Source organism: Zonotrichia leucophrys, chromosome 7 (genome assembly GCF_028769735.1).
Source record: "Zonotrichia leucophrys gambelii isolate GWCS_2022_RI chromosome 7, RI_Zleu_2.0, whole genome shotgun sequence".
Lineage (NCBI taxonomy): Eukaryota > Metazoa > Chordata > Aves > Passeriformes > Passerellidae > Zonotrichia > Zonotrichia leucophrys.
Window position 1 is genome coordinate 17,563,672 of NC_088177.1, and position 22,077 is coordinate 17,585,748.

The following is a 22,077-nucleotide window of genomic DNA, read 5'->3' on the forward strand; positions in this document are numbered from 1 at the left end:
TTGAGTACTAAGTGGGACATGCTAAAACAGGTAGTGCCTCTGACATGCATTAGGCTGTGATTGCAAATGGATGGCAGCAATTTCAACAGCTGCTCATTAATTGTCTTAGGACCGCAGCAAATGGAAATTAAAAATCACATCTTTATAAACAAATGCCAGACATTAAAGAAGTATTTTCTCACCAACATACTATTTTCACAGTAAACATGACTGTATGATTTTCTGTGGCTTGCAAGAGGAAATGAGAAATATTTTCCATCAGAATCCTAAAAAAAAGAAAAAAAACCAAAAGCTCATTATTAAAATAAAAAACCACAACCCCCCCTCAACACAACAACCAAACAAAAATATAAACACACAATGGGGAAAAATATTACTTACATTGTAAACTGAGTATGTCCATTTTGAGGCTTTGACTGTAATCCAATTGAAAGCTCCTAAAAATAAATATTTCAGTATGCTGCACTGCAGGAACAATTATCCTTTCATCCAAAACCTGGTATTTTACTGATCACCAAGGTCTTATCTCCTGTCTATATATGGATATAAACCTTATGTGCTTTAATCAACACTGAGGATTGCTACTGCTTACAATTACATGCAACAGTTATCATCAGTTACCAGGAAACAATAAAGCCCTAGGATCCTGTTAATAAATACTAATGGCAAAATAAAAACCCCATGGATCTTGAAACAAAATAAAGGCAACAAAACAAATAAACCAAATTATATTCGTGTAATTACAGGGTGAGTGATTAATGATGAGGCAACATTAGGAACAGCCCCAATCTTTGTCCCTGTCAGCATTTTAGAAAGCTAATACAGAAACTCGTGCAGAAGAATGTCAGCAAAGTGAGTAACACAAAAAACCAGGAGCAGTTTAAAGACATGCCTAGGGAAAAGAGTAAGGCAATAATGAAGAGCTCAGAGTACAAACAATGCCAATTGTCATGCAAAGAGGTTGTATCTTTCTCTCATTTAAGGAGAGTAACAAATTCATGACAGAAGTTCAGCTAAATGTCAAGAGGTCACCATGAATAGGAAGACAGAAACATGAAATCCAATTTAAAAGAAATTTTTCTCATTGCTAAAAACTGACCCAAAAAAGGCAACCCTCCCAAAATATCAGTTTCACAACCTCTCTGGGCACCTGTCCTAGTGTCTGACCACTTTCCTGGTGAAATATTTTTTCCTAATACCTAATTAGAACGTCTTCTGTTACAACACGATTTTTACTGCCTAATTGTAGAAACCTTCTACTTTCTAATTGTGCTATCACTGTAAACCTCTGATAAAAATCTAACTTCATCTTCTCTCCAATTCTTCATTAGGAAGTTGAAAACAGCAACATGATCCCCCTCAGCATTTTGTTCAGGGTGAAATTCCTCAGTTCACTCAGCCTCCTTCCCCCATTCCTATGCCTCAGGAACTGCCCATTTGGGTGGTCTTTTGCTCCACACTCATTTCAGAGATGCCAATGCATAAATGCTTTCATGTAAGAGGGTGCCCAAAACTAGACAGCAAAGTACAAGCTACATTGGTACTTCTACAATGTCTTACACTGAGAACATTCCTGAAATAAAATGGTTTGTGTAAAACAGTTCAGCCCACTTCAGCAAAATAAAGCTTTGCTCTACAAAAGTTGTGTTTAGTCCTTAAGACTCCATGTAGTCAAAATTTCTCACTTTTAACTCTGCATCCTTAGGAAGGAACTGTACAAGAAACCCCTCAGTGAACAGTTCATTTCACCCTGCCATGTCATGGGGAAAAGTGATTGATGGAGCAGGTCTGAATGTTCAGGATGTCCATGAGCAGAACAAAATCACCATAATGGCTCTGCAACACCCCTCCAATCCCTCCTGCAACCACTGCAGATAAGACTGCCCTTCTGACATCCAGCAATTCCCAGTTTCTGAGATTTCCTACTGGACAACCTGGTGTAAATATGACTCCTCAGAGTCTGAGCTATAGAAAAGTGACAGATTTTTGCACCTATCCCTGTTAACCAATTTAATACCAAAACCAAATAAATACAGATTGCTTAGGCCTATAACCTGTATATTGTTTTAGTTTGCCTGAAGGAGGACAAAGTGTATTCTGAAACTGTAAATGAGAAGATTAACCATTAACAAAGCAGTATCACTGAACCCTATTATAAAGAAAACTGCTGCTCACCTGTGAGGTGTGTAAAAGCTTCAGGATTTTCCTCATACATCTTTGCAGGGTGTCTCACAAAGTGGTGATTCAACACAGACATTCTCTTCTTTGGATCCTCAGTTATCTAAAACAAAAGCACATTATCAATTTTTACCAATGTGTGTGATTTAAGATCACCTCATGATCACAGCCAGCAATAGAGTTTTGTGGAGGGAAGGCAGCAGAGATTGTTAGAAGTCATTGAACCCCTTCTGTTCTGAATTCAATACTCTGAAGTGCCACCAACAGCCAATCACTCCAATACAGAAAATCTACACATTATTGAGCACAGCCAAAACTTTCAGGAGTTTTACATTCTCACCTACTCATAACCCAGCAAACCATTCCATTAAACTTTCTTTACAGGCACACATGCATTCTTCCTGAAATGAAACTCAGGCCAGAGCTTAAGAAAAATTCTCACATTTAGGCTAATCTGAGTTCTCATATCCAGCTGTATAGCCACACTGGGATTCACTTTTGTTTGGATTTTGGCTGGGATTTTTGGTTTTTTGATTGGTTTGGTTTTGCTTTTTCCAAATCAGCCTTCCAGGACTAATTTTTATCTATTCCACTTTCCAAAACTGTGGCCACTTCAATTGATTTCTGAAAAGTTTTACCCTCTGGCAGTCAGTGCTGCAGAACTGTACTGCTCTTTTTGACTCTCAAAATCACACAATAAAATAAGTACACATGAAAAACCAGAGGAGTCTGTCCCAAACAGCCTCAGAAGGAACATCTAAAATCCTTCCTCTTCTGTGTCTTGGGCTCTGCTCTTATGTACACATTAGAGGTCAAATTCACAGCTACAGATCCAACAAAATTCGTTTATCCTGGTGCAAGGTCAACTGAACCTACTGCTTTGTGGAAGAAATGTTCAGCCCACAGCTCAGCTATAAAGCATCAAGCAGTCAATAATGAAAACTGAGCTAACACCTTATTTCTGACTCTTTGGTTAAACAACACAAAGGGAATTTTCAGTGACTGGTACAAAATGGAAACTTCTCAGCGTGATTTTGAATAATCAAGAAAGAGCTTTCTGTGAAACAGGGAGATATTTCTCCTGATTAAACATTCTGGGATGGAAGAAGAAAGTGTGATGGGGAAATATACAGAGATCACATATACAGACCTGCCTTGTGTTTTCATCTATGAGATCAAAAAAAGCTCTAATGGTAGCCAGGATCAGTTCTTTGCACCTAGAAGACAGAATAAGGAAAATTAAATCAGAAAGGCAAGATGCAGGGTGTTAAAACTGGTCAGAACAGACTTCATAATAATAAAGGGAAGTTAAATTATGGTAGAAAGTGCTAACAGTGCAGAAGAGAGCTATGCACAGGAAGTCAATGAACCTCTGTTCCATTCTCTTACCACACTATGGAGAGATGGTCAGTTGAGGCCCAAGCTCTAGGCACAGCTGAGCTCTGTTCGGGGGAAGAAAACCATTAAGCTTTTATTAGTACTCAATTCTAAAACTGTATGGAAAACTTTCCCCTCCTTATTTAAACATATTTGCACAATTATTAAAAAGAACAGCCCTTATCTTAAGAGTTTCAGGGCTTAGGGTGCAGCAGAATGACTTCTTCAGTCACCCATCTTGCAAGCACTGAAGCACGTGCAAGATGAAAATGATAAAACAAAATTACAAAACTATCTGTGTTAGATAGCAGGGACCAGAGGTGAAAGGGCAGAAAATGAGGAGGAGGAAACTTACCAAAAATTTCTTCAAAGACTGCTTCTATGACTAATCTTACTATTTTAATAACTGATCCTGGCACGTGAGAATAGCAGCATGCCAATGAAAGCTGTTCTTGAGAAACCAAGGGTGTCCTCAACAGCAAGAATCATCAGAGCACCACAAAGAAAGGCTGGTCAGTCTGAAGCTATTACTTGCTTTAAATGGATTTCATGTATTACATTTTAGGGACTAACACTATCTAAAAAACCTCCCACAAATGGAGCTCATCAACCTATGGCTCAACATGAATCAAATAAACTATGAACTATTAATGCATCATTGGGAAGAAAAAACCAAACTGAACAATAGCAACCACAAGACAACCTCCAAAACAAACCAAACAAAAACCAGAAAGAACTGGTACCACTACTCAGGAAATCTCTTGCAAAATTCTGGTCACCAACACTCAAGAGAAATGAAAGTAGAGCAGATGCAGAGAAGGGTTACTAGGACAAAGGGAATGCAGAGTTAATCCTCTTAGCCTAGCAGGATCTGAGCTGAGCCTATTTATAGACAGCTTTCTGTACAACACACAGGGAGGTAAACACCAAGGGAATGACAGCTATTTCATATAGCATTTTAAGCAGATGTCAGAAGAAAGGCATTTAAAAAGTGACTTCTGCAGTAAAACGAAGTTGGAAATTACAAGTTCTTCACCTCCTTGTGTTTTCCAGCTTCTCCACTGTCCATGTAGAGAACAAGTTGATGGAGAGAGGATGGACAACAAACCTAAATACTTCCTGCTGACCCTTGATTAATTTTGAAAGGATAGATGCCTCAAAAGCAGAAAATTGGACTTGATGATCCTCTACATCCTTTCTATTCCTAAATTCTTTGAAAAACAACAAATACAAAAAGAAGGTGCTATGCCAGAGCTCTCTTTTATAACAGAACACTCTACTTCTATACTACACATTCATCTTTCTTCACATACACACCTCTTGCAAAAATACAGGGAAATAAAACCTGGGTTCTAGAACTGAAGAAGTGCAAGCAGGTGGTAAGAAGAAACAGTATCAGTGATAGATGATTCCAATCAGTGCCACACATACTCCTCCAGTGGTGGCTCATTTAGACTACATCAACTATTTCTGATTTTATAACCATACAGTATCCATCTAGTGTTTGAACATGCAGTATTTTCATATTTATTGACACTGTGCTGCCCATATAGACACTGATACATGCATTACATTAATAACTATCTAGCACAGTTCCATGCAAAACCAAAAAAAAAGTTTGCTTTTTTACCACAACAGATAAGGCACTGTCATGTTGACTCAATCTTGGTAGAAAAGCCAGTCCTGAACGAACTTGGTAATCTCTGAATCCTCCCGCCACAGAAAGGGTAGTTAAATTTCTTAAATCTTGGGCCTTTAGAATCCAATGATTGTTTACAGCTGTATAAAAATCTATAAAATATATTAAAATCAATCATCATTTTCCCATAAGGCTATTTGATATAAAAAAAAGAGCTATATAAACATTAACTAAGAGTTTCTGTAAGCCCCCTAGGAGACATTTGAGCTCTGACTATCACTTTTGCTTCACGTAAGAGAGGAAAACTGTTTTAACCCAAACAGGTAGCAGTTAGGAAAGATACATTTTCTTTATCAGCTGAGCACATATATTGTTAGAGTAGCAATCCACAGGTTTATTTGAAGGACAGGCACAGATTTACTTGAAGTCCAGAAAACAATCAGTAAGGATGAAACACTGCACTGAAATCAATTGCAGGATGGAGAATTAATACAAGCACAATAAATCAAATCCAGCAGCTAAAGATAATTCATTCCTCTTGGGTGTCGCAGAGAACAATGAAAATTAATGTCTGTACATTTCCTTCACCAATTCCCTCAGTATCTCCATGCAGCAGCACAAATACCACAAAACACATATTTAATCAGTATAGTTTAATCAAATCTAGCTTTTCAGGAAGTGTATAGTACATGTGTAATGATTATACTTCATTTTTATGCCACACTTATTTAGGTGAGGAAGATATGATCTTTTTTGTAAATATTTAAAATATGTAATTACATCTATATTTATATTCTCACTTGTACAACCTTTGGGTATGAAAATAATTAAATTTATCACCTTTTACAGAACTAACACTATCTCATCCAATAAAGATAAAGGTCATTACAGATGTCAAGTTTCAAAAGAGGAGAAAAAAGAGAAAGAAAATACGTCATTCACTGGAAAGCTTACAAATTTAGTAACGTGCCCTGCAACTTATTAAATTACAGATTATTGAGAGCTCCAGGCATCACACAGAAACTCAAGTCCACATAATCCCTTCTATATCACACTTGACCTTTTCTGAGTATCCTGGCACCCTCAACTACCTGAGTAACAAAGGAACAGATTCATTACAGTAAATAAAGCAGCACATTTTGCTGTTGATTTGCAAGAATCTCCCCATCACAGCTCGAGAGGATCAATAGATAAATACCATGTGGTTAGACAAATGCAATACTCACCAATAAGATATTTGTCCAAAGGCATTACAGGTGCAACGTGAGGTGTGGCTTGTGTAATGAGCAGGTTTATAAGTTCAGGCTTAAAATTCTTCAGAGTGAGCAATGCTCTTGCAACAAGACCACCCATGGAATGCCCAACTATTGCCACACTGCTCGGGGCAAATTCCCGATCCTTCAGCAAAGAGCAATCAGACACATCACAAACAGATTTGACATTGAACTGTTCTTATTTTCTTACCAGCTGTAGATTCCCCCCCCCACTCCAATTAACTTATGGTCTTTCAAGGACAACATGAATTAGCATCAACTAAACAAGCTTGCAAATTCAATAAAAATGTACTTGCTATCTCATGAAAATGTGCTTAATATGAATTATCCAGCTCAAAAGGAAATACTGTGTAGCCTGTGTAAGCTTAGCAAACTTAAGCTGATTTTAATTTCTGAAGTTTTTAGGAACAGAGGACATCAAAGAACTTTCCCAGAGAAAACTTGATGTAAGGCAATGCTATATGAATATTTTAGTAAACTACCAATATTTACATCTCTACTAGAAAAAGACATCCATTGTGCACAGAAGTATTTACTTAGAAACACAACACAGAACCTCCTTAAAGCTCTGGGATTGTCACAAGTACTAAAAACCTGTTAAAGAGAAGTAATTCTCTATAGCATTATTATCACCTTCAAAAAGTCTCCCTCCCCTACTCCTCAGTTTTGCAGCAGGAAAGGCAGCCCAGAATTCCATTCCCAAAGGGAAGTGCACAACTCAGCACGTGGCACTACTTACCTTGTACAGCTTAAGGATTACTTTGATGCACTCATGCACAAACTTGGTCTGTCGTTGCAGGCTGCCACCATACAATGCAACCAACTCCTCATTAAAGTTGACACTGAAGAAATTAAAATGATACTTGAAGTCAACATCTTCTGCTTTTCTAAGTGCAATGGAGCCAAGAGAACGTACTAGAAAAAGAAACCACAGCAATTAGAACAGTCCAACAGTCACTGCTCAGCATCACTTTAGCAGAAAAACACACAAATACATAATAAATTAAGAAACAAATACATTAAATCCATTGTTCACCTCAAGTCATTTAGAAAAGACATTCTAAACCAAACAATTTCTTTTCAGCTGACTGCTGACAACAGAGGTATTTTATGTCAGTAACAAATTTATACAAGGATCATGTTCCTCCACCTTAGGGCTGCTTTTCTCATCTCATTTGCACCTTCTTAGTGCCACCAGGAGAAGGCGGCATCCTTGATTCCAACTGCAGAGGTAGTCCTATTGCTAGGATTTCCTAAAACTCCTTTGAAGGCCATCAAGAAGAAAACTCCTTTGAAGGCCATCATCTAAGAAAACATTCCCAAACACCACTAAGATAAGCATGGGGGATTGCAAAACCAAACCCTAAAGGACACTTGTCCACCTAAAACCTCAAGTGAGGAAATGTTCACTTTACAAGGTCTTGCTTCTGACCTGTCTTCCCTGCCTAGCCCTGGCTACTGTTCAATTCAGCCTTTTGTGTGCAGAATTGTCCCCAAGTTTCCATGGAGACAATGCAGGATGGGAACAATAACAGCTGCAAATAACAAGGCATGGTAGCAGAAAATAAAAGTGAAAGTCCCAAAAGTGCCTATATAAAATAACAAATGATGGCCATAAAGGTCTCCCCAAATCTAGCACACAGGAGCAAGATTCTCCAAGGGCACAGGTTGAGAGAACAGCAGGACCCTCCTTCTCAGATTGTCTTTTACTCAAAGTCTGAATTTTGTACATTTTACAAATTTCATTTTAGTGCTAATGAAAGATGATGAATTAATATTTCAAAACTGCCTGTTAGCACATCAAAAACTCCTGAAGATGGGTTGTGAGTGAGCCTCTTCTTTCAAGTGAAAGGACAAGAGGAAATGGCCTCGAGTTGCACTAGGGGACATTTATACTGGATCCTCAGAAATGTTTCTTCCCCAAAAGGGTGGTCAGACAAAGGTGGAGTTGCCATCCCTGGAGGCATTCAAAACCTGTGCAGACGTGGCACTCAGGGCTATGGCTTAGAGGGGGGCTTGGCTGGATTAATGCTGGCATTCCATGATGTTAAAGGTCCTTTCCAACCTAAATGGTTCTATGAAGATAACAAGGCCAGCAAAGGCAGCAGCAGCCCCTGTCTTCATTGTCCAGCAAATAAGAATATATTTTAAACAACTAAGAAAATTACAATAGCAACACCTTCTCTGCTCATCTAGGCACCAGAATAAAACTGTGTTATCTCACAATGAATTACAAACAAAGTAAGAATTAATATGAATTAATTTTAACAAAAGTTTTCTAAAATGCACAGATGATGTATTGCCAGTCTCCCTAAACCCATTCCAAAAAGAACATTACTAAAATATTTATTGTTCCTATAGCATGTAGTACTTCTACTCACCTAGTAAGTTTGTTTGTCAGATATTCCCTTTTGATTCCTAAAATGCCCTGAGAGCACCATTCTATTTCCTGCATAGTGATATACTGCCGTGTGTTTAGAGACAGCATTAATTCACAGATTTGCAATATTTGATGCACAATCACTAAAGTCCATATGGCACCTCTCATAATCATTATGTTTGTAATTTTCTTTGGATGCTATTGTGCCTGCAAGTCTCTATGGGTTTTCTGAAAGTACTAATTGGTAAAATATTTTACACTATTATAAGCTAAGCAAGTCCATTATCAAAAAACTCCAGCTCTCTAAAGGCTCTCTGAAATCAGGTAATTTAATCATCAAGTTTAGTGCTAATATAAGGAAAAATTATCACAGTAAGAAATCAGGGCTCAGACTATGCTGGTTTTCCCCCCACACACATCCATTTTCTAACATCATGAGAGTGGTATTTACTGTTTCAAAGCACATTTTAGGGAACAAAAATAACAGTCTGACAAACCCAGACTGGAAGGAATAGCAGGTACCAAAGTAAACATTGAAACACAAAACTTCATGTACCATTAGCTTTGGTATTCAGAAAAATAAAAATGCTTTAAAATGATTACTGCTTTTCCTTTGGAGTCTAGAAATGTAACAGGGAAAACAAAAGAGGCTGTGTGTAAAGTGGGAAGCCAATGTTAAGGAAAAACAGCACTATATAAAGATGTAGGGAATAATGAAACTAGAGGGCAAGCTTACAGGAATTTCTATAGCATGTAATTCCTTTACATCACAGACAACAGATGGTTCAGTTTCTCCTAATCAAATTCAGGTCATGTTTTATTTGGCACTAACTGCACTAAACATTGTTCAAATCAAAACCAACTAGATGTTTGCAATCAGAAGTACAGCAAGGCTGCAGTGCTGCCAGAGCATAAACTGCATAAACTGTACTGTTTGTGGCTTTCAAAAACCTTGCTGCTCCAGAGAAATATTACAGCTTAACCATTCAACTGATTTCAAACAAAAATCACATATCTTGACTGTTTGGAATTAAACAGAGTAATATGATCAAGCATTATGACTCTGATATTATTTCAAACAGAAAACTACCAAATGCACAAATCTGAGAGCTTTTTTGTAGCAAAGCTATAACTCAGCTAAACACTTACCTTGTTTGTAACTGCCAGCATTCCCAGGCAGAAAGAGAACTGGAATTCCTGTCAGTAGGAGATTTTTGTTTTCTTCAGCATAGTTCCCTTCCCCATAGAGATACAGCTCATATGCTGGGTATCGTCTGGCTGTTTTCTTGGGTAATTTTATTTTCTATTGCAAAAGTTAAAAAGAAAACAAGGACCTTGTTTATAGAGTTACAAACAGGAAAATACAGTGGCTATCCAGCCATTTAAATCATCTGGCACATGTGATTTTATTTTTATGGCTGAAGAAATGAGCCATAAAACTATTCCTTACAGTCTAAAGAATACAGAATGAAAAACTGGGTTAGGCTTTAAAAAAAACTAATTCAAAATGGAATATCAAACAAACTGTTTAATAAGTATTATTGGGCATAATGAATGGCTCCAGTCACTCTAAACAATTAGCTTTGAAACAAACTACAAATGGATGCAATTATGTATCTACCAAAGCTGCACATTCATGGAGTAAATCCAGCCTTATAATACAGGTGGGGGAAAGGCAAAAAAAAAGGCATGTCAAAACCCCAGCAATTCTCCCAGGAGAGGAGAGGAGCAGCTGAGAGCAGAAACTGGGGCACAAGAGTGATGCTAACTATTCCTGCTGCCCTGGAATGGCTCTGGAAGCCTTCCCAAGGCCATGGATCCCAGCACCAGGATCCAAGAGTCCCACCTGGAGAGCAGTGGGATGTGGGTGACTGCCAGGTACCACCTGCTAGCTCAGGGGAACTGCAGCTCTCGTGGGAATTCTCTTAGCTGGTTTTACAGAGATGTCACCTGCAGGGGAGTTTAACCAACAGCAGTTAGCACCTCAAACAGCTCAGCAGGAAAAACAAACCCCTGGTCCCCTGAGGCTTTTCCTGTTTCCTTTCCAGAGCTGGGTGTGTGGTCTGACAAAGTGCCTGGCTCTGGAACAGCACAGGTCTAACGCCCATGTCAGCTGTCACTCAACAACAACAAGTAACCCCCTAACCTAGCACACATCTGATTCACAGGATTAGGATCCCCAGAGAGAAAAGAACAAAATCTCTCTGATCCCAAGGGCTAGGTGAGGATTAATCTCACACCAGTAAGTCAATCTCTTAGAGTCATATGCCACTGTCTTAATTAAATGTGTTCTTGTTTACTGTCTTGGTTTAACACCTGCATAGAGGCTGGTTGGTTTATAATTCTGAGTTTCTAAGATACAGATTTTAAAAATTTTTATGAGTGCAAATACACTCATTCCAGTGTTTGATTATTTATGTTACAACTATGTAACAACTGAGAGAAAATTAAAATAATACAAAGACACATGTATTAAGGTGTAGTTTCTATTTTAAGGAAACACTTTTACAGAACAAGGTCAAGACTAAACTCAGTTTTGTGTCAGAAATCTCCTGTAGAGTCTCTCTTAATTGCTTCCCTGAAATAGAAGCATCTTTAATTCAAATCATTTATTGTTTTCTCTCAGCTGCATCTACCATAAAGGTGATTTAGCTTTAATTCTGTGCCCCCACACTCCTTCCCTTCCCCTGTTCTTGTCTGTCTCTGCTCAGCTAATGACTGTTTTCTCCCACCTCAGCTTTCAAAATTTTTGGTACATTGGTTACTTGTAAACCATTTAAATTATGTTTTTATTAATATCTTTATAAAATATCAATTCTATGAGATGTATCTATGTGTGCATATTATTTACAATTTTTTAGTATCTTGATTCATTAACACAGTGTGAGACTGTGAGTTAAATTCTTTCACTGAGAAGAAGAAAATTTAGGCTTCATTCACGGCTTATGTCTTCAGATCATCCTTTGATCTTTTCCCTTTCTTCATCATCCTGCCTTTCCAGTTTCATTCACCCCACTGTCCCATTCTCATTCCTTTCTGCTGCTCCTTTTGGAAAGGCTTTCAAAATTATGTGAAAAAAACCTTCAGCAGTTCCCATTACTAAACTCAGAGTGCCAGCAAGATGTGCTTATGTGACTTCCTGACAGATCAAATCAACTGTTCATCCACAGAAACTTCCCGGTTCATTGTCTTTTCAAAAACTTTTACGGAACACAAAATTAACATGCTGTTCTTCCTTGGGGCATTGTCAAACACAAAAACCCACACAACCCATGAGAATTGTACTGTCAAAATACCGGGGGGTTGGGGGACTTTTTGGTAAATCACAGTTTTTAAATATTACAACAAAGTGGCAATGTGTAACTCTAAAGGAAAAGAGACATTCATGCTCCATGACAGTGGGTTTAAACTGTGAATTCCCAAGACACTGCTTATGCAATCAGTTGTAGCAAGCTACAGCAGCTTTTTACAACGTCAGTGCAGGCTTGGTTTCTCACCCTGGTTCTGTAAGAAATTAGGTTTACGTGAACAACTCCTCATTACTAACTTCTGAGTCTCTTGCCAAGTACAGCTGAACAGGACAAGGGCAGGTTAAATTCAAACACTGCAGTTCTAAAACTCATGCAAAAAAAGATGATCAATGATCAATTATTAGGCTGACCGGGAGCTAACTCACCCTGATGGGCACAAAAGAAATGAAACTTCTTGTTTAATTGCTCAAGCAGTTATTTGTTTTGTAACGTGACACCAATCAGAAGCAAGGACAGGTACCTCCCACCGAAACTCCCACGCTGGGGTTTCCTAGCGAAGGCAGCACCACACACACAGCAGACACCAACAGTAAAAACCTACCTGTAAAGTACAATACCTCAGCAAACCCAAATGAATTCACAATTTGCCCCCCAGCCCAAAGTACTGTTTTCTGCATGGCAAAAGTGGTTACACAAGAAGCAGAAATTCCAGAGGGCAATACAGCCAGCTGTGACTTGCATCTCCTGCATGCTCACCTTTAAGCCTTGCATCCCGCCTAAAGATGCCTGAGTTTAAGCCCTTACATAATGAGTAAAGACAAAAGATGTGGTGGCAGACAAGAGCTTCAGGCACCCGCCAATACCGTCACACGGGTTTTGCCAGTAACTTTCTGTTGGTTGGCTTCAGACTGAAGCTGAAGTCGGTTCTGGCTGCCAGGAGATCTCAAAACTTGCTGTGCAGTATCTAAGTACTTATAACTGCTTAAACGAATTTGTTCTACAGCGCTGACAAAACAATCCCTGTAGCCATACCAAGTTCCTCTTTTGTAGGCTAAGATGGCTATATCAAGGTTAGGAAATGAAGGTTACTAGACCCAAAAATTAACTTTCTCCTTCATTATGAATTTAGACGCTTTTTGCTTTTTGATCTTCTTTACTGTGCAAGCCAGCTTGCAACCTACTTCTGAACTGTGTTATTTAGAATAATTACCATTTTTCCAACATAAATTAGATCTCAGATAATGAAAAATGAATGCTCAGAACTCAACCAGTTATGCTTTTAATAAGAGAGAAAATGCCGTAGTATTTACTACTATCAAAAAGAGAAACAGTTTTCTAACAAGTGCGTGCTGCAGCATTAGCAGCGAACTTACAAATATGCATTTACATCCTTCCATTACTAAACCAGAACAGTGTGTGGAAAATGGGAAAATAGCAATTCTCTCAAACTGATCCCACGTTTTCAAAGAGACTTCTACAAGGCTGTTAGCAAAACAAGACGGACCTCAGAGGGATTTACAAGCTCTCCCATGTACCTTTTGGGACATGCCACCTCCAATGTGCTCACCGAGAGGACTTTGCACCACTGTTCACCACCTTGAGAGATACACTAATAGTCAAAGCTCAATTCTGCCCTTTTTTGACACACTGGTTACTTCCCACTAAGAAGTCGCGAGAAGGGCCATGAAGTGCAAGGCTCGGCCTCCTGGGCACTGCCAGCGCTGGCACAGGAGCTGGCCCAGCCCCTTCCTCGGCCAACACCCGTGTGAAACCCAACATCCCGGGTTTCACAGAGCCACTCGGAGCTCCAGGCATCGGCAGCTCGGACCGCGGGCAGGTTTTGCACGGCGGCAGCACGAAGCGCCCCGCAGGGTTACAGGTGGGCGGCTCTGCCACCATTCTGTTCCCCCAAGGGGCACCGCCACACGGCGGGGGCACAGCAGCGCGTCCTGCCAGCCCGGCCCCGCTCCCGCCCAGCTGCCCGTGCCCCATTTACCGCCCTTCGCTCCAGCACGGCGGCGAGCCCCGAGCTCGGGGCTGCTCTCCCTGCCCAGGGGAGCGGCGCCTCAGGCTCCGGGCTCCGGCCGCGGAGGGGCGGGCGGCACCGCCCCGGGAGCGGCAGGTCCCACCTGTTACACCCCGCCGCACTCACCAGGTACTCGGGGTACTCGTACATGTAGGTCATGCTGCACCGGTTCTCCTCGTAGAGGAACATCACGTCCCGCACGCCCAGCAGCACCAGGGCCGCCAGCGCCCCGTAGAAGAGCGCTGCCAGCGCGGGCAGCCGGCGGCCCGCCCGCCCCATGGCGCCCCGCGGAGCGGAGCGCTGCTCCCCGCGCACACGGGCACGGCGGGGCGGGGCGGGGCGGGAGTGCCGCGCCCGGGAGGCGGAGCGGGAGGGTGGCCGGGCCGGCGCCTCAACCTGGCCGCCGCCGGCGCCAGGGAGCGGCCGCCATGTTGGGGAGGTCGGGCGGCCGCCGGGCCGAGGGGCCCGCCCGCCATGTCGCGGCTGGCGGGGGAGGCGTGTCCGCCATGATGGGGAGGGCGCCGCGCCGGGGCCGTGAGGGGGCGCGGCCGCTCGGCCCCGCAGCGCTCGGGCGGGCCCCGCGGCACAGCCAGCCCCGCCGGAGCCGGCGCCTTGCCGAAAATAAACCCGCACACCCGCTGGGCACGGACCCTTTGTTTGTTTGCTTTAATTCGGGTTACTTTTAACACCTTACTATCGCTGTCTTGAAGCTGTCTGGTGCATTTTAGTCCCTGTGGGACTGCTGCCCCAGGCAGCTGCAGGGCGCACCCAGCAGGACGGCTGGGGCTCACCAGGGAAAACAGTTAAATATTTAATGACTGAGAAAAAAATAAATTACTCTGGTGGTTTATTTTGTTCCTCACCTTCCCCGAATCTACAGAGAAAGCAAAATCAGCTTTCTAGGGCAATGGGTATTTATATATGAGGGAAGTACGAAGTAACTGCATTTTCATATTCCCTGCGAAATACTTAAGCCTCCCCGGCTCCCCCAAAAGAAACAAAATTTACTCAGTTTTCCACTGTATTTGTACCATTTTTATTTGTAAAAATAACCATCTGAATGCATTGCAATAGTAGTTTACAGTTAGGGTTCTTTATTACATTAATACAGCATTCAGTAGTTTAAAAAGTTACTAAACTGTGCTTGAGAAGATTCAGGTTGAATTCCAAGTCATTCAATGAATTAAGTTTTTTTTTCCTCATTTCATATGTGACATTTACCCAAGTCCTAAAACTTCAATTTACAAAAGCAAACATTACCGACAAAACCCCACCGAAACCATCAAACAATGTTTTATATAGTTTATTACAAATGTTATGCAAAATATAACACTGGCACCAGATGCGTATCACCATGGTTTGTAAAGATATATTGCACATGCTAAAGCATAAAATATAAGACAAAACCTACAAAACATAAGATATTGGCTTTAATATGTAGATCACTGCATAAGAAATGCATAAAATTACATTTTATACACACACTCAAGATTGTCACTAGTTTAAAACGCCCTTTCCTATAACACTGACCTAAGTTTACTTTTTGTGTAATAAGAAAGCATTTTCAGCACTGCGAAAATTATACATTATTCCTATAGAAATTTAGCATATTAATTTTCATTTCAATGCAGGTAGAACATATGAAAAGAAGAAACACTTTATACATTCAAAGAAGGTCTGAAATGAAAATTTACTGGTAATATATTGCTTTTATAACACTCAAATGAAAAAAAAAAAAGACAAGTTTCACAAAACATTTCCATTATACACAAATATAAAAAGGCACTCTAATATTTCTTACATGACTAAGAATAAAAATCACAAATTTTTTTTAAATCATCCTCAAATACATAACCAAGTTTCTCAACAGTACAATGGATAAACAATTCATTTCATGTGTTTGTTCTAATTCAATAACCTGGCAGTTGTTGACTGCATAAAAGTACCAAACACATTATGGTGCCCTTTTAGTAGCGATGAACAGAAATCCCCTGAGCTATTTCACAGCTATTTCAGGCAGTCCGGAGGTTGTAACTCAGTATTTGTGAGAGAGACCTGGGAGCCCGTCCTGCTCTGGATTCCACCTGCAGCTGTGGTTACAATACAGGATGAAACGATCCTGCCAGCACACCCGGGCACGGAGCTGCCCCTGCCCAGGTGCCCTCTCTGCTGGGTGCAGACACAGAAGCTGCCCACGTGTGTAAGTTGCAGGATCCAGGGTTAAGTGCAATGATTCTGTATGATTACTCTTGTAAGGAGTCCACAGAAAGGCAAGGAGATTATTTACAAGAGTAACATTACTCGCATGCTTATATACCTGCCCTAAACTACACATTGATTTCTACATGTGATAAATTACAGATTGATGTGCTAGCATACAAAAAAAAGGGATTCTGGTAACTCACATGAGATGTGGGAGAGGCCAACACTGAGCACTTCCCAGTGTCTCGCTTGTGGCAGTTTTCCTGCTGAATCCAGCGCCCTCAAACACGATCTGTGCAGTGCCCTGGAGGTGAGCACAGCCTACATTCCTGTGCTTTTTGGAAGGCTGCATCCTGGCACCATTGTGGGGTTTCATGGCTAAAGGTTGGATTTGGCTCCTGGAAGGACCAGCGTGACTCAGAAATAAATCACCTCTGCTTCTGGGATGCAGCAGCTGTTGCACTCCACAATTACCAGTGTTACCAGCTATTGCAATTAGAAAAAGTTTTGGTAACTGTATGGGCAGCAGGTGAAAATACTGAGACTTTTTAAATGGCTGCTTCAAATAATATAACAACCTTTTATAAAGAGGGCTGGTTTTCTCTTAATGAAGCACTGTCATGTAGGATAACGTAATTTTCTGTATTTCAGGGTGAGACTTACAAGTAATCCTGCCAAGGAACCTGCCTACATTTCTGCTTAAAATAAGATTAAAATGCTGATTCTGCTGTTAGACAGGTGGCAGCTATTTCCCATATGTTTGTTTTCAATGCCATCCTTCTATATTAAAAAAAACCCCAAAAGTTGGGATTACTATTCATTTTGGAACAGGCACCACTGAAAATTCTAACTGCTCTCTCCTCTTATTTTCAGTGTTTTAAGTAAGGTGGTTATTGCTGTTCTGCAACTTTTAAAAGCAAAAATGCTAAGAAAAACCAATTAAAATGTTTTTTGGTGCTATTTCTGAGGAGAAAAGCAAGGTTGCAGATTCTCTGTCATTCTACTTTAGGAACTACAGAGTAGAGAGAAAAGAGGTTTTTTTTTGTTGTAAACTTTGGAAGATTGCTAACGATAAAGGAAAAAAATACTCAATTTTAGTAAGGCTGAATAAAATTAATATTTATTTTTTTCTTCCTAATTAAAGGACTGAAATCTGCCAATAGATTTTCAACAATCCAGCAGCACAGGGCCAAAAACTGCAACTAAAACTCCAATCCTTACTTTTCCTTTACGCTGCCAAAAGCGAGCACCGAGGACGCTGATCTCACCCTCCCAGCACAGACACAGGCCTGAGACAAGCTGAGTGGAATGACAGGAACACAACACCTGACTCCATGCTGTGCCACAGCTGTGTGGGTTTTCTCACCTGTCTAGCAAGGGGCTGCATCCTTCTTAAACTCTTAAACAAAGGAAAGTGTTTTGTTTTCTGCTTTTTCCCAACACAGCCAGTGGACCTTTGCATTCCATACAAGATGGGCACTCTCCCAGTGTGCATCCACCCTTCCTTTTTGCTCCTCAGGCCCTCAGTCCTGCCAGATTCACATTTCATTTCAGTATGCATGAATGCTAACTAGGAGAACAAGCCATAGTGATTTTTCCTGGGCATTTGTTTCATCTCAAATAAATAGAAACACATTTACATTAAAAGTATACGAACATATTCTAAAGTCTGGGGAAAAAACCCACCTGTGGTCAACACATCATCAGTTAAAAATGTCAACTTGAAACCGGTGTCATAAAATGTAAAATTCACCCAAGACTATTTTACCTCAAAAGTTTATATTTTTATCATTTAGAAAAAACTACTTCATTATGTCACTCACATTTGAACAAAAAAATAAAAGTAGCAAAGTCTTCAACTGAATTACTGAAGCATTTTGGTCCTCTTGGTACGGCTGGTTAGTTCATGATAGTTTTTTGTTTGTGTTTTTTGTTTTTGTTTACAAAGTCTCATTCTTCCTTTTGTACATCTGCTGCAGAGGAGGGTCGGGGTCCATTTGACCTAGAAACTTTGGCAGAAGGAGTAAACATATTCACAAAGTTGACACTGCTTTAAAAGCTGGTGACAAAAGGCTTTTTTAGCATCTGTCTCTGGTCCCCTACACGGTACACTGTTGTGTTTCTGGTGTTTGGTATTTCAACTTTTGGTGATACGCTTTCATTGCTTTACCTTTGCTCTGTTAATCCAAACACTGGCAAAAGTATTTTAAAATTCAATACTGTTAACAGTAAAAATAAATTATTTAACCATAGAAAAGGAAAAAAGCGCCATTTAAGTTGGCAAATCATTAGAAACTTTTACATACACCTTTGTCTACACATGATTTCTCCCGCTCTCCCCTTTTTTTACTGGTACTGGATTCATGATTAATGGCTCAGGTGACAGAAACATCTAATGACCCTAATTCTGTAGTGCAAATAAACATTTGTGCTGAATTGAAAAAAAATAAGGGCCAAGTGATTAGCATTTTACAGAAGTGAGGTTCATGGGAAAAATATGGTGGGATGAGCAGAATTTGGCCTTCAGAGTTAACAACTACATTTTTCTAACTGTGTACTGCAACTACGAACTGTAAAAAGTGCCTTCTGTACGTTTAAGTGCTTAATACAGGCAGAATGTAAAAGGTTTCATTTCCTGTAGAAAAGTAATACAGGCAGTTTTAAGATTACAACTTTACCTTTGGTTCATGAAAAAAATTATCTAATTAACAGAGCCCCTGGAAGCAGGAAACAGACAAACATAGGAAAGGAGTGATGCTCGAATCTGTGAAGGTTATGCTGGAAATAGGATTGTGCACTAAAGGTGCAGCTAAAACATGAAAGAACTCTTTACAAACAGTTCTCTGTTTATTTGTGCTGTCAAAAAGAAAAAAGGCATTTTCTCTTTTTCTACTTAAAATAAGAGGTAGAGACTTTCCACAGGGGCACTTTGGGCCTAAAGAAAACATCAGGAAACTGAAAAGCTGCAGAACTCTATTAGGAATATGTTCCAGTAAATCCCTCTAATTTTGTTATTTAAAGGCTAGATTCTCATCAGCACTACAAATCTTTCAATAACTACTTGTCAAGAATAATAGTTAAGAATATAACCGTGGGATTTAAGCTGTTTAAAAAGACAAAAATTAAAGCTAAAACGAAACAATAACGAAAAAAGTTTTCGAATACCAATGAGTCAAAATGTTTCAGAATCCGAATCATTTTCATTGTACCCATCCTCTGTTCCTATGTTATTACTCAAGGGCTTATCATAAGAGTTAATGGTGCCCACAGCGGAGCCATCGCAGAGGTGTGTCCTGCCCAAATTGTCTTTTTTAAAACAAGCGAAGTTGAAAGCCGTCACTGAACTGGAGGGAGAAAAAGGCATCATGGTAGCCAAAATGAGTGCCAGGCAGTCAGCCACGTCTTTGTTAGGAGCACAAGCCAGGGCTGGCGTATGACCTGGGCACAAACGCAGACAAGGCAATGGTTAGTACTGAGGGCACCTGGGGCACCCGGCATTCCTCAGGGACATCTCTAGGGACACCGTGGGGACACGATGGGGTTACACATGCCAGGCGTGTTACTCGCTCTCACGCACATGCTGGGAGAGACACTGGGGGCACCGCAGTCACCGGGACCACAACAAGCACTGCTCGTGTGAAACCAGGCAGCAAACACTGCGCCAGGTGCACCACAGCTGAACACGGCTCTACAGCACACACAGCACGGCCAGTACAGAACACAGGCACTGCAGCAACAGGGACACAAACTGGCATCGCTTCTGTGTGCATGAACGAGTCTCATTCTGAGAACAACAGCTTGCATTTAACATGAAAGGTATTAGTTTAAAAATTTTTGATTTAATAAGCAAACAATTTTAAAGATTGATCAGTTGAGTATCTACTCAACTTGGCAAGCAGTTTATTTAGGAATGATATTATAAAATAATTAGACCAGTGCAGGGGGTACATGGATAGCAGGTGTGACTGGATGTTTAGTTCCCAACTAAACATGGATGTTTAGTTACCCAACTAAACATGGCTGTTTAGTTACCCAAATATACACTGTGTTAGAAGAATATCAGCTGTTTTCAGCAAGCATGGCATACACTTCAAATACACAGCTAATAGGACTCCAATGTCAGTCAAACAAAGGACTGGGGAGCAATTAGAAGCTTGTCTTCACTGCAGTTTAACTTGGGTCCTGTCCAAGCACTGCCCTAAAGCAGCTCTTCATGTACATGAGCCCTGGAAGGCAGTGTGCTCATTACACTTACTGTCTGTACGTTTTACATGCTGCTGTGCAGAACTCCAGCCCTTTCCAACAAATCCTCCTTTTATGCTAAGAGCTGAAAAATTCTTTGGCAGCTGGTTAAATCTTCAGCACTGCAGCAATAGTAATGCGAGGCAGTGGCCACTTCTGGTACCTACTGCCTCGAGGAAGCCAAGATCTGCAGCACAGATGAACTTGGTAAGCAAAAAGTGAATACAGTTTTGTTGCAAAATACCCACATTTAAGCACTGATTGCAGTCAGTGCATTTCCTCTTCCATGTGTTCCAAGTGTTAATATTCTTTAGATCTGTGAATGTGCTAAGGTTCTACTTGAACATCTCTCTTTTAAAATGTGTACGCTGTTCCTAGAAAAACTAAATGTGTATAAAATTTAAATCTAATTGTCATTTGTTACATACAAATTAGCTGGATGTGTATGTACTGTTTTAAGGATAAAATCTGTGGTTAGAAAATGGTCTGGTTCATTTTTCTGTCACCTATCTCTGAAGTGAGGTTAGGGTCAGATGACTTCTGTGGAACTCATTCATGCAAGTATAGCTAAGTAGCATTTGGCTTATAGTAAATACCAATCAGTTCTTTTCATCCAGAGATCTCAAATGTCTTGCAATGATGGGTGAGTAGTTACTTTATTTAGTGTTACTTTATAGATATGGAAAGATTGAGGTACCCAATTGTTACATTAATGCCATGAAGTTAGTATTGTAAGAAAAAACAACTGATTTCAGGAAGATATTTTTAAAAACTATAATTGTAGAATCACATCATTCTATGGTTCCTTTTAATTTTTAGGGAAGGGCTTCACTGAAGCCTGAAATAAAATTATTTAATTTAGTAACCAATTATGTATTTTTATGAGACAACAATAATTTAATTGCATCTTGGTCAGATAATTTGCAAGCACAAGGTTTGATCTCAGAATGAGCTGGGACACACTCAAACACATGTCGATGGTTTTCTTCCTACCCATTAAAACATGCGCTGATTGAATGCAAATTCCTTAATTCTTCTGCAAGGCGTCAGAATTATCCGGTGCCACTTGCATGTTTAGGAAATTCAAGTTACCACTGCACTCAGGCATTAAAAAAGACTAGCTGTTGACAGTACATGCAAAATGAACAGTAAAAGGGACCACTGTGATGTTTAAAGTAGATTCTTATACTAAAGAAAGAGTATCTTTTAATTTTCTTTTTTTTAATAGGTACTCACACAACTCATTGTCTGTTCTTGGAAGGATAAAAGCATCAATGAAGTCTATCATCACCTTTTAAGTCTATTGCTTCAGTCTGTTGTAAAATTACCTGTTGGCTCCTACTGAAGACTGTCAAAGTGTATCATTTACTTACCATTTTCATCTACTGCCAGGACACAGGCCCCTTTGGCCAGCAACTCTTCAACCACCATCTTTAGGCCATTTCGTGCAGCAATATGAAGAGGTCTACAAAAACATAACAACTAAATTCAACTTTAGTTTACAACAG

General features: G+C 40.2%; 2 protein-coding genes across 15 annotated transcripts in view; both read right to left on the reverse strand.

Moving 5' to 3' along the window:
• PGAP1 (post-GPI attachment to proteins inositol deacylase 1) overlaps window positions 1–14,545 on the reverse strand; it is a 35,540-nt gene extending 20,995 nt beyond the window's left edge. The window contains exons 1-10 of the mRNA XM_064717604.1: window positions 14,252–14,545; window positions 9,998–10,151; window positions 7,208–7,383; window positions 6,421–6,592; window positions 5,186–5,346; window positions 3,568–3,620; window positions 3,329–3,395; window positions 2,176–2,281; window positions 382–437; window positions 183–266 (exon numbers count right to left, since the gene is read on the reverse strand). Coding sequence (XP_064573674.1) covers window positions 183–266; window positions 382–437; window positions 2,176–2,281; window positions 3,329–3,395; window positions 3,568–3,620; window positions 5,186–5,346; window positions 6,421–6,592; window positions 7,208–7,383; window positions 9,998–10,151; window positions 14,252–14,404 — 1,182 coding nt within the window. The 5' untranslated portion in view covers window positions 14,405–14,545. The remainder of the gene's footprint in view (window positions 1–182; window positions 267–381; window positions 438–2,175; window positions 2,282–3,328; window positions 3,396–3,567; window positions 3,621–5,185; window positions 5,347–6,420; window positions 6,593–7,207; window positions 7,384–9,997; window positions 10,152–14,251) is intronic.
• A 592-nt stretch (window positions 14,546–15,137) lies between these two features.
• Window positions 15,138–22,077, reverse strand: part of ANKRD44 (ankyrin repeat domain 44) — a 131,463-nt gene continuing 124,523 nt past the window's right edge. For 11 of the 14 annotated variants that reach the window (XM_064717731.1, XM_064717730.1, XM_064717726.1 and 8 more), the window contains 2 exons: window positions 21,943–22,034; window positions 15,138–19,765 (listed from right to left, as the gene is read on the reverse strand). In XM_064717731.1, the coding sequence (XP_064573801.1) occupies window positions 19,500–19,765; window positions 21,943–22,034 (358 nt within the window). In that variant the 3' untranslated portion in view covers window positions 15,138–19,499. Of the gene's footprint in view, window positions 19,766–21,562; window positions 21,635–21,942; window positions 22,035–22,077 lie in introns of all 14 variants that reach the window. The other 3 variants (XM_064717734.1, XM_064717732.1, XM_064717733.1) reach the window with 2 other exon arrangements.